General features: G+C 41.5%; 1 protein-coding gene across 1 annotated transcript; it reads right to left on the bottom strand.

Moving 5' to 3' along the window:
* Positions 1-9,065: 9,065 nt before the first annotated feature.
* On the bottom strand, positions 9,066-9,377 carry LOC311058687 (ATP synthase subunit g, mitochondrial-like; the record flags this gene model as incomplete). Its single annotated transcript, XM_084076151.1, has 1 exon — positions 9,066-9,377. The coding sequence occupies one exon, from the start codon at positions 9,375-9,377 to the stop codon at positions 9,066-9,068; it is 312 nt and encodes a 103-aa protein (XP_083932277.1).
* Positions 9,378-12,307: the final 2,930 nt, after the last annotated feature.

Below are 12,307 nucleotides of genomic sequence, written 5' to 3'. Positions count from 1 at the left end.
GATCTGCTATTTTTGAATAGCCAAAGTACAAGGGAATGGTTAAAATGACAGATGCTTTCCCGATCTTTAAAGAGTTAATAGGCCAGAGCCAGACGACCTTGGAACAAACTCTAGATCTGTAAGACCGTTGTCTTTGTGACGCCGTTCAGGTGTTAGTTAGTTAGTTAGTCCCGTGTCAGTAGCAGTGAGCAGAGAAGAGAAGAAGCAGCAGATCAGAAGATGGACTGTCCTGGACCGTTGTCCCCTCCTGTTCAAGGAGGCCAGAAGCCCCCTAGAAGGTGTTCTCGTTGCAGGAACCACGGCACCGTGTCCCCGCTGAGGGGACACAAGCATCTCTGTGTCTGGAGGGACTGTCAGTGTCCCAAATGCAAGCCAAAGGTAAAAGTCTTACATTTTTCTTTCACTCACTCACTCTCACACACACATACTCACACACACACACTCTCTCACACACACACACACACACACACACACACACACACACACACACACACACACACACACACACACACACACACACACACACACACACACACACACACACACACACACACACACACAGTATATCTCTGCTGTCGGGCAGAACCAAATATTGGTCCAAAATATTAACTTTTCAGGAACAAAACAAGACATGTTTTTAGAACAACACAACACTGCCCCGTCAAAGTCAATATGGTAACTTTATACATTGTCAGATACTTGAATGTGTCCTCATTATTATCATCCCTTTACCCAAATGTATGATGAGGTAGGGCATTGATTTACGAAAAAAAAGCATTAAACGTTGAAATATGGAGATAACAAGGTTTCTGCCTGACAGCAACGTAGTTTTGTGTAGGGTGCAGCATTCTGTAGACCTGATTAAACAGCATTGTCAATGAGACCAACCGTTATATGCCTCAATGGCCATCAAAGAGAGTGCATAGATCATACATGGGCAACTGGCGGCCCGGGGCCACATGCGGCCCCCACCTTCACTTAATGCGGCCCGCAGGTTAATACTGGAATACTGATATATTATTGATTTCGGCTGTTACAATTCCAAACATGCAAACATGACCCACTTAATTACTTCAGTCTATAATAGTAGCTTAATGACTAGTATTAAAATTCTATTGTCTTTTTTTTGTCCAATGTATTTGTATTTAAGTTCATAAAGTTAACATAAGTGATTATGTGCAACTAAATGCATTTGAAATTAAATAAAAATGTTACTTTTCAGGATTACAATTCAAAATAGCAAAACAATCTGGATTCCAATTCAAAAGTAGCAAAAATAGCAGATCGACAAGCTCAAAACGCGTCGCTCTGCGACGCGTTTTGAGCTTGTCGATCTGCTGTTTTTGCTACTTTTGTGTGACATAGACTGGCGAAAAAAGTTACAATACGGAGAGACAGTATATATGCAATGTGACCCTCTGGAGTGAGTGTGGAAATCTAGTGGCCCTCTCCATCATCAAAGTTGCCCACACCTGGCATAGATGGTTATCATAACTTGGCCATCCTCCTTTATGAATTATGAACAGGGTGCTAAACCGTGATGATTTTTTTTAATGTTGTCAGGTTGTGAGCATCAAACAGTCCCATTATTCTAATTCAGCTGTGGTACTAGACATCTCGTTCATATTTTAGGTGCCTCGTTTGTCTCTTTGTACCTACATTATGGGTTTATATGAATACAATAGCCGTTGCCCTCCCAGTTTCAGTGTCACGATTGCGTTAGTAACTCTGAGGGAGTGTAGATGGATAGATACCCACAGAGTTGAACTCATTTCCAGGATTTTGCTGGGTGTTTTGTTAGACAAACCTTATTACTTAATGCAGTGGTTTTCAACCTTTTTCATGCCAGGGAACCCTAAATTGATATAGATTTGGCCGCAGACCACCATCTGAATTTTTTTTGTGCCAGGGACCCCCAGAAGCAAAGATTTTAGTTAAAAATTAATATATTCAAAGATTTGCACACATTTTCAAGATTTTTCAAAAATAGCAGATATGCAAGCTCATAGCGCGGCACTCGGTAACGCGCTATGAGCTTGTAGATCTGCTATTTCTGAATAGCCAAAGCTAAGTGGTTGAAATGATTCTGAGGCTATGTTAACTAATTTAGCTGGGGACCCCCTGGTAGCCACCCAAGGACCACTGGTGGTCCCCGGACCACTGGATGAAAACCACTGACTTAATCCTTTATTCAAGGTTTTCTTGTGTTTACCCCCAAAAACAGGACAGGACTTGTGCTGAACCAGCTGTATTGCGTCGAACAGTGGTTCCCAAACTGGGGGGTCCAAATTATTTTGGGGGGTCCCCAGATGATTAGCTTAATGCGCAACATTGTTTTCTCACTCAACAGTAATCAAACCAACATACAGTATAAGTGTATACAGGGTATCTGCACATTTCTAAAGTCACAATTTAATGACTTTACACAGGACTCTGCTGCCCCCTGGAGGACTGCTGCCTACATGTCTTCCACCTTCACCCTTAAGGACAACCGCACTGATGCTGAGGCAGGCAGTGAGTTACACACACACACACACACACACACACACACACACACACACACACACACACACACACACACACACACACACACACACACACACACACACACACACACACACACACACACACACACACACACATACACACATACATACATACATACAGTCAGTACATGTGCACTATATTCATACTTTGTCAATGACCTTTTTGACAAAGATGTAATCTGACAATACAAACATTATTCCAAAGCAATCAATAAGTAGGAGAATCAATGTTATCCAACATGAAAACGCATTCCTCTCTCCTCTTCTAGATCTCCAATTCCTTCCTGATGTGCGTAATGAGGAGGTTTCTCCTGGACATAAGGAGAGGAGCTCAAGTCAGGTCCAGGTGAAACTAGAAGCTCCACAGGTTAAAGAAGAACACCAGGAGAGCTGCAGCCCCAGCCTGGTCCAGGTGAAGCTAGAACCTCCACAGATTAAAGAGAAACAGCAGGAGAGTAGCTTCGGTCTGGTCCAGGTGAAACTAGAACCTCCACAGATTAACACAGAACAGCAGAAGACGAGCCCCAGCCCGGTCCAGGTGAAACTAGAACCTCCCCAACAGAATAACGCAGAACAGCAAAAGACGGGCCCCGGTCTAGTTGAGGTGAAACGAGAACCTCCAAAGTTTAAAGGAGAAAAGTTGGCCGAGGTGAAAATAGAACCTCCACAGTTTAAAGAGGAGCAGCAGGATAAGAGCCACAGTCTGGTCCAGGTGAAACTAGAACCTGTTGCCCGGAGTGCAGTTTGCATGAATCGAGATCCTCGTCTGGCAGGGTCCACAAGTAACGACTCGTTACCAAGAGCCAAAAAGATGGCTTATGTGGTAGCGACACTTCAGGGGCCTTCAGATGGCGCTAGGCCCCACAACAGTCAGGAGGTCGCTCAAGCAGGGCCCAGCTCTGTTAGTAATGTAGCTCCAACAGAGGAAGAAATATTACATCTGGTGTTAGCTGGCCTTAATAGTGACAGATTGGAGGACAGGAGGGGAGTAGCTCATGATGTCACAACGAGAGAACAAGAACGAGAGAGGGAACACGGGATGGAATTAGGCGCTGGGATCAGAGATGGCATCAGAGATGCGGTGATGATTGTTGATTGTGATGTAGAGGAGGTTGAGGACACAGAGGGTGACATCATGCAACAGGAAGGGTCAGAAGAAGAGCAGCACGGTTCAGAGGAGGGGGAAAGTGAGGTGGAGTTAGAGCAGGGTCCAGAGGCGGATGGCCTAACACCCCAACAGGAGCAGCTGATAAGGTTGATGTTGCAACGACCACAATCACCAGGCCGCGTTATCGCCAGGCTGCATCATTCCCTGCTCTACGTGTCTCCCACACCGGAATGGGGGAATTCGCCTCCCACTACCCCTCCATCCTCTCCAGACAGTCCATATGACAGTGGTTCTCAAACTTTTTCATGTCAAGGACCCCCAAATTGACACTTATTATCCCGCGGACCCCCATTTGAAAAGATATGCCAGCTATAGGGAGTCCCATAAGAGAAGATTTTTACGTCTCTAGTGGTGATTCTCAACCATTTTAATTTCAAGGACCCCCAGTTTGACATGCATTAGGCTACGGACCCCCATTTAATGGCATTTCTATCTCCGGGACCCCAATTCATATTGTAAAATCAATGTTAATTTAACTCTGAGAGTGTTCAAATGGAACCAAATGGACCCGTTAGGGTCCATTTGTACACTCTCAGAGTTACAGAGCCATAAGGGTCCATTTGGTTCCTAATTATCCATCATTTGGCTCGGTACCCCCTGGAACTCCCTCAAGGACCCCTGGGGGTCCCCGGACCCCACTTTGAGAACCTAATGCCATAGGAGAGTGAGGTGGCAATGAGGGAGATCAGAGCCTTCCTCCACCATATAGTGGAGTAAAAGTACAATATTTTCCTCTGAGATGTGTGGAGTAGAAGTAAAAGTACTGAAAACTGGAAATACTCCAGTAAAGTAATAAAATCACACCCAGTGTGAAGTGGGCGGTGTGTGGTCATCACAACATGACTCCCTTTAAAGAAAGGATAAATGACTTTTTTTAAAGTCCATACTGCTATTCATAGGGCTGCACATGTGTCATGTGTTTCGCTAGCCAATCACAGTCCTGAATTTGCAAAGTCAGCCAATCACATTACAGTTAGTGGTGATGACACTAGCTGTAATGTGATTGGCTGACTTTGCAAAAGTATCGATTTGCATTAACAATGGAAGGGTTAGGGGGTATACAAATCTTTTGGTCGGTGTCCAAAACCCACTTATAGGGGGCGGCTACACCGCCCCAAAAATACCTCAAAATTGTTCTTAAGTAGTACTTGAGTAAATGTACTTGGTTACTTTCCACCACTGCTGTTCACTCTGTGTCTGTATACATTGTTGGAAGATTTATTAGTCACCGTCACCGTGGTCAAATATTCTGCCATGGTGCATTTAGAGACAGATGAACAAATCTAATACATGTCTTTAATATATGATTTTAAAAGATTGTTTTTAATTTGTCATCTTGCCAATACCATTTTGTCACTGACTCAGAAACGCATCAAAATAGCTTGGGTATGTTCATAATACTTAGCTTACACTTTAGCCTATACAGATACATACACATGAATTATTTATACAGTGGAAATAACACAAAGAGGACAATCTTCATTAAAGAATCCAGTAGAATCGTCTCATATAAGCATTTTGGTCTTAAGATAAACAAATTGTCAATTGTACATTAAACCATGAACCAGGTAGGATGCATACATTACATTTATGATGATAATAATAATAAGCATAAGAAGAAGAAGAAGGAGAATAAGAATAATGTATATTAATAATAATAATAATAATAAACATGGTTGTTGTCTCCGAGGAAAACTTTATTATTTATTATTTCCTACAAAGCAAGCAGCTCAAAGTGATTTACATTGAAGACATAACAACAGGAAACAGATAGGAGGATGAACATATTAAACAATGAAAACACAATGATTAACAAATACAAATAAAATGTAAAATGAATATACAGCTACAATTCTTAAAGCACATAATCAATTAATCAGAATGTTAATTGTTAAATGAAATAAAATCATTTGAAATAAATCAAATGGTGAGAAGTTATACATGATGATAATAAGATGAGAAATAGATGCATAATAACTTGTTCTGCACTGAAGAAAACAACACACTTTATGAATCTACAGCAGTGGCTCTCAATGTTGTATTATCATTTCAACGATCCCCATAACTCTGAGTGTTAAGGGTCCATTTGGTTCCATTTGTAAACTCAGAGTTACAGACCCGTAAGGGTCCATTTGGAACTCTCTCAAGGAACCCTGAGGCAGTGGTTCTCAAACCTTTTCATGTCAAGGACCCAAATGAATGTGTTTCTATAAATTAATATGTATTTATATAGATTAACATGTATTTAAATAAATGTATATGTGTTTCTATATATTTATATTTATAAAATAATGTGTTTAGTGCCAGGGACCCCCATAAGATAAGATTTGTATACAAAAAAATTGTCTTAATACTTTCAAGATTTTGTACAAAAATGTTTAAAAAAAAGTAGCAGATAATACAAGCTCACAACGTGTCACAAAGTGACCAGGCGACGTGCTGTGAGCTTTACTGGGGACCCCTGGAACCCCCCCCCCCAGGGACCCCTGGGGGTCCCCGGACCCTACTTTGAGAACCACTGATGTGCATGTTTCAATAATGATTGATTAATTGATTGATTGAATGAATACATTATTAGCAATTTGAAACAGTATATAAACGTCCTCTATTAGACCCAGCTCTGTTATAAAACACAACTCAGTGTATTAACGTACTTGAAACATGGTATTAATACATGTTTCAGTACACATAACCAGTGTTGATTTAACAATGAAGCATGGTATTAATACATGCTTCAGTACATAACTGATACATTGTGACAATGATGATTTCACTACACAACTCTTTCACACATCCAAGGGTGAGTGTACAAACATGATGTGTCAGACCATCCTTTGTATATAGACTCTGCAGACCTTCCATTATAATAATGAATACAGTTTGCTCCAATGTCATCAGGCTGAGCAGGGTACCAGAACCTGTAGAAACATTTGTATTCATTACAATACATTTACAACAATGATTTATTTTCTCTCTAAATGATTCGTTTTTTAACCTCTTAAACCCTGGAGTCTCTATTTGGGGCATCCTTAGATGAACATTATTGTGAAAGGTATTGAAAATATGTCAGGTTAATCCTGACCTCAAATGATAATGTACGATGATATTAGATATAAATGAACTGTCTGTCTGTACTTACTAACTGTCTGTCTGTCTGTCTGTCTGTCTGTCTGTCTGTCTGTGTACACTGACTGTCTGTCTGTCTGTCTGTCTGCCTGTGTACACTAACTGTCTGTCTGTCTGTCTGTCTGTGTAACTAAGTAACTGTCTGTCTGTTATTTATTATTGTTATTATTAATGAAGGTAAAGTCTTACGTTGGTGAGGTCAGTGGCGTTCCATCCACCCAATTATAGGATCCTTCTCTCTCTCTGTCAGTCAAACCAATCCATGCTGTGCCAATGCGAACAACTCTGTCAACAAGGTTCTGGACAGAAAAGCTGCTGGTTACTTAAAGCTGCGATCAGTAAGTTTTATGTCTTCTCCAGACAGAGAGAGGTTGCAACTATAACACACAGGATTTGAACCCAGGGTCTCCTGTGTGGGTAAACAAACCTTAACCGCTAAACAAAGAGGGAATCTGCCCTTTAGTAGGAGAGATATTGAACTTAAGAGCTTCAGGCAGGGCTACTTGTCAACCAGTAGGTTGAGTAGGTAGTGTAGTGAGACCACCTCCAACCACTGTAACATACAGTACAATACAGATATACTAGTTATGCTGTGTTAACATACTCTACCATACAGATGTACTAGTTATATTTTATTAACATACCCTACCATACAGATTGGTTAAATAATATTTTATTCATACAATGAGATCCAGATTTCAGATTTAAGTAAAAACACACACATACCTCTTTTTCTTGACTGTTTATGATGATCAGGTCTGATTGTCTGTCTCTACAGTATTGTCTGCTCTCATCCCAGGTTTTACTCTCAGTAGAGTGGTAATAACACACACCACCATCTAATGTAAATCCATGTGGTTCTAATAAGAAAAAACAATAAAGTTAGCCACAGTTTGTTGATCTTGTTCCATTTGCTCTAATTCATGATAAATGACGAACAACATGGTATAAAAATGAATAAAAACAGTGATGTCTCACTGACCACAACGAAGCCTCTTCTCATCTGGGTGAGCTTCAATTAGTTGGTTATATCTGGACTGTAGCTGGTCAAAACTGGACTGTATCTGGTCCTTCTGTTCAGTCAAGTTGTTATGGCTGCTCTGTAACTGGTCAAAACTGGACTGTATCTGGTCCTTCTGTTCAGTCAACTTGTTATGGCTGCTCTGTAACTGGTCAAAACTGGACTGTATCTGGTCCTTCTGTTCAGCCAACTTGTTATGGCTGCTCTGTAACTGGTCACAACTGGACTGTATCTGGTCCTTCTGTTCAGTCAACGTGTTATGGCTGCTCTGTAACTGGTCACAACTGGACTGTATCTGGTCCTTCTGTTCAGTCAAGTTGTTATGGCTGCTCTGTAACTGGTCAAAACTGGACTGTATCTGGTCCTTCTGTTCAGTCAACTTGTTATGGCTGCTCTGTAACTGGTCAAAACTGGACTGTATCTGGTCCTTCTGTTCAGTCAAGTTGTTATGGCTGATAAAAGCTTGGCTCGATAAGGTGCTCATTATCAATAAAAATTAACGAGCTCCATCTCTACTCTTCTGTGGTGCAGGATATCAAAACACACATCAAAGATAAAAAGCCTGTACACTGATCACCTCTGCACTGAGTTTATTAACAATTCATCAATATTTCGGTCACAAGGACCTTCCTCAAGAACGTCATAGACTGGCCACATGAAGTCTGATATCACATGGTAGCTACTTGTTTTCATGTGTTCCATTTTGCTGAATTAAACCTGGCATTTGTTGCACCATGGCAGGAGAAATATGAAAATTCCTAGAAATTGAAAACAACCGTAGCATCTACGACGTGACGTCACATACAAATGCAGACCTTACCAAGTAGCGTCAATAGTTAATTAACAGGGTGGAGTCAGGAAAGGAGGACAATCATCTGTGTGTTTAACAAACATGACCCCTCGCATGCGTTTACATCACCCACCTTTTATAGATTACACCTGTTGCACCAATTATTTAATCATTAATGATTGTATTTTATAATCTATTTCTTCACTTGTTTTCGTTTCTTTTTTTCTTTTTTAGATTCTCTTTTTCATGGGGTTTTGTTGAATGCAATTATTCCCGAGTTAAATTGCACCAATGTAAATCTAATGCACACATCTGGTAAGGACTGGCATATTTGAAATTAAAACGCAGAGAGAGAGAGGAAGAGAAGTGGAGCCTCATGGTCGAGTACAGCAGAAAGTATCAACGGTCCAAAACTCAGACATCGTAGCCAATAAGGCCTCCTTTGCCAATGCACTCTCCAATATAGAACCACATCAACACTTCAGTGGCCACCAGTCCATTCCTTAGTGCATCCTTCACTGGTGTTTGTCCAAGGCGTCCCGTCTGGAAGCCCTTGATGAGGCCTTGTACACTCTCAATAGCTCTGGGGATCTCAGCAGGAGACGGCGGAACCAGCTCAACGCGAGCGTAACGCCAGAAGGTCGCCAGCCGGGGTCTGGAATAGGTGACAGTGGCGTCGACCAGTGTGGGTACCTTTGCCATCAATTTCTGCACTGCTTGTGACATGACGAAGCGTGAACTTGTCCACCTCACAACCTGGATCTGTCAACTGAATGTCACCTCCAGCAGACCTTTGTTCCCTTTAAATGAATGATGACAGACAGTGACGTGTTTCTCAGCCGCTTGCAGGTCAGGATGTGATGATGTTATCACAGCCTGACGCGATCAGTGACATCACCACTGATGTCATGTTATGACGTCACAAACGAGCGCAATCGGCTATTTTCACAATTTGACCAATGCTTGACCAGTTTGTGTATTTCATTCGGTTTTTAAAGGACAACTTTAGTTTTTTTACAACCAAGGTTTATATTTTATATAGCTTGTAATTAAAGTAAATAAAAGATGAGTGTCATTTTTTTTTCATTTACTGCTTTCTACAGTTTTGGCAATTTTCGTGATATTTTTTACAGTGGGCGGGGGCATTCTGTCCGGTGGCTAAATATGTATTTTTTACACAATAAAAAAGGTCCTGTGGTCTTTGATGGCCAGATGTGAGTTATTGGGGGCTCGAAGAGCTACTGTAAATAATAATAAAGAAAACACCAGGTTATTGTGTAAAAAAAGACATATTTAGCCACCAGACAGAATGCCCCCGCCCACTGTAAAAAATATCGCGAAAATTGCTAAAACTATAGAAAGCAGTACATTAATTACAATCTAAAACATAAACCTTGGTTGTAAAAAACTAAAGTTGTCCTTTAAAGGTCCTTAAATGTTCACTTTACTGTCATTTGGGCTATAGCCTGTCCAAAATGGGCTTACTCAAGTAAAAGTATGAGAAACAGTGTAAGGATGTTATGGTTTCTGTGGAGCTCCATGTGTTTGGATCCCACCCTTCTTTAGTAATAATTAGACCTAATAGATCCAATGGAGAAATTCAGTTTCATCCAGTTGATTGCTGCTCACAGTTAAGGGTTTCAGTGTCTCATAAAAGTGGTGACACATTACCGGAACTGGAAATCAAACCCTGGACATTTTGCTTTGCAGGTGGGCTCTCTATCCATTCAGCTATGACGGCTACTTTCAATGACTTAGTGGTTCTCTTGTCATAGACCCCCAAATGGATATTTGGCCATCTGAGGGGGGCGGGGGTGGGGTTACAAAAGATATGTGTTTAAAACATTGACGTATTCAAAATGTGTCCATTTTGAGCTTGTAGATCGGCTATTTTTGGCAAAGAGGTATAGGTGCAGAGGGAAAAAAGAGCAGACCAAGTAAACAAAAAAAAGTTTAATCTAAAACACAATTTTATACAATATAGAGGGGGTCTGTTGGTGACAGGTATATGCAGCTATAATGGGTTGTTATGGTTTTTAATTGATTCATTGATCATGTCATTGACAAAGAGTCACGTGGTGTTGGTGCTACGTCAGTCAGACAGTGGTAGTAAAGTCAGCTGTTCACCTGCGGTTTTTATCAATGAAATGGAGAGGGGGTGAATGGGGGAAGTCCAACTTTGCTAACCGCACGGTATAGCCTACTGTTCACTATGTCATGATGTCGCTAAATGAAATGCCTTTTAAACTTTAATAAAACAAAGGAGACGGATTGGAGCCACGGAAGGACACGAAAAATCACACGTTGGACGCGGAGCAAGAGAGCAACGCATGCAAACAAACAAACAATGGAATGACACGCACGCAGGCACGCACGGAGCCGCGGACACACACACACACACACACACACACACACACACACACACACACACACCACGGAACGGAACGGAACGGAACGGAGCTATCACGGAGGACGAGCGGTAACGTAACCCGACCCGTTTTCGTTCTGCTGTTGACCCATGTTGGTTCGTTTGGAACAGTTTGAGCTGGTTCTGCTGCTGAGTGGAAACTGTCATTGTGGTGAACTTGAATACACTGATGTGTGTGCGCGGCCCGCCGGGCCAAGCTTGTATTGTGTGTGTGTGTGTGACAAACAATTAACGTGCGCTGCAGGCTGCTCTCTTTGCGATCGCTGTGGCTGTTTATGTGGCTTTGTATTGGATTCTCATTGACTGTGATAATTTCGTTGTTTATTCAAAATGAGTGGAACAAAAGTTGGTTCACATGTTGGAAAAGGACATGGAAAAAAGGAGAATAAATCTCACTGAAAAGGCCCTGGCAAATAAAATCGAATCAATCCAAAAGGAACGCAAAAAGAAAGTGGAGGAAACAAAAGCTCTGATAACCTCTATTAAAGAGCTCATGAAAGATGAGAAAGATGTTTCACTGGTTAAAGCACAACCTTGCCTTGATGAAAGTGTCTGAAAATGCCAATGCACTGCATGATTCTCTAATGACTATTATTCCACTTGATGAACAAGAAAAGCAAAATAACTGGTTCTCAAAGGTCAATAAATATAAAGATGGATGCATTGAAGATGTTAACGCCTGGTTCTCAGTAGCCAGAGGACCACCAAGCCAACCCCAGCTAGAGGCTCATAACAGGCCTACTGAAAGGCCCCAGCAGCATGAGGCTGCTGAGGAGGAAAATGGAGGACATGGGGATGTGGAAAATGTGGAAAATGTGGAAATGACTGTGCCCCAGTCACATAATGTTTATGATGCTCAGGAGGATGTTCAACCATATGACAGCATATCAAACCTTAGCAACAAGACTCATGTTTCAATGAGATCAAAGGTTTCCTCTATTGCATCTGCATGTGTTAAAGCCGAGGCTGAAATGGCTGCTTTAATGGCTCGGCAAAAGTTGCTTGAACAAAAGCATGCTCTAGAAGAACAGGAAGCTCACATAAGAAAACTAAAGGAACAACTTCAGCTTGAAGCAGACATAGCCGCATCGGCGGCAATGCTCAAGGGTGCGGAGTGCTGCTTCTCAGAAATTGAATGGAATGGAATCCTACTTTGAAAAAGGCCTCAACATTAATGCAGAAACATTCGTACCACACAAGGATGGAAAAGGACAACCTGCAGATGTTG

Source organism: Gymnoscopelus microlampas (genome assembly GCF_963454915.1).
Source record: "Gymnoscopelus microlampas genome assembly, chromosome: 13".
In the NCBI taxonomy this organism is placed as follows: Eukaryota; Metazoa; Chordata; class Actinopteri; order Myctophiformes; family Myctophidae; genus Gymnoscopelus; species Gymnoscopelus microlampas.
This window is presented reverse-complemented; position numbering and strand designations above follow the sequence as displayed.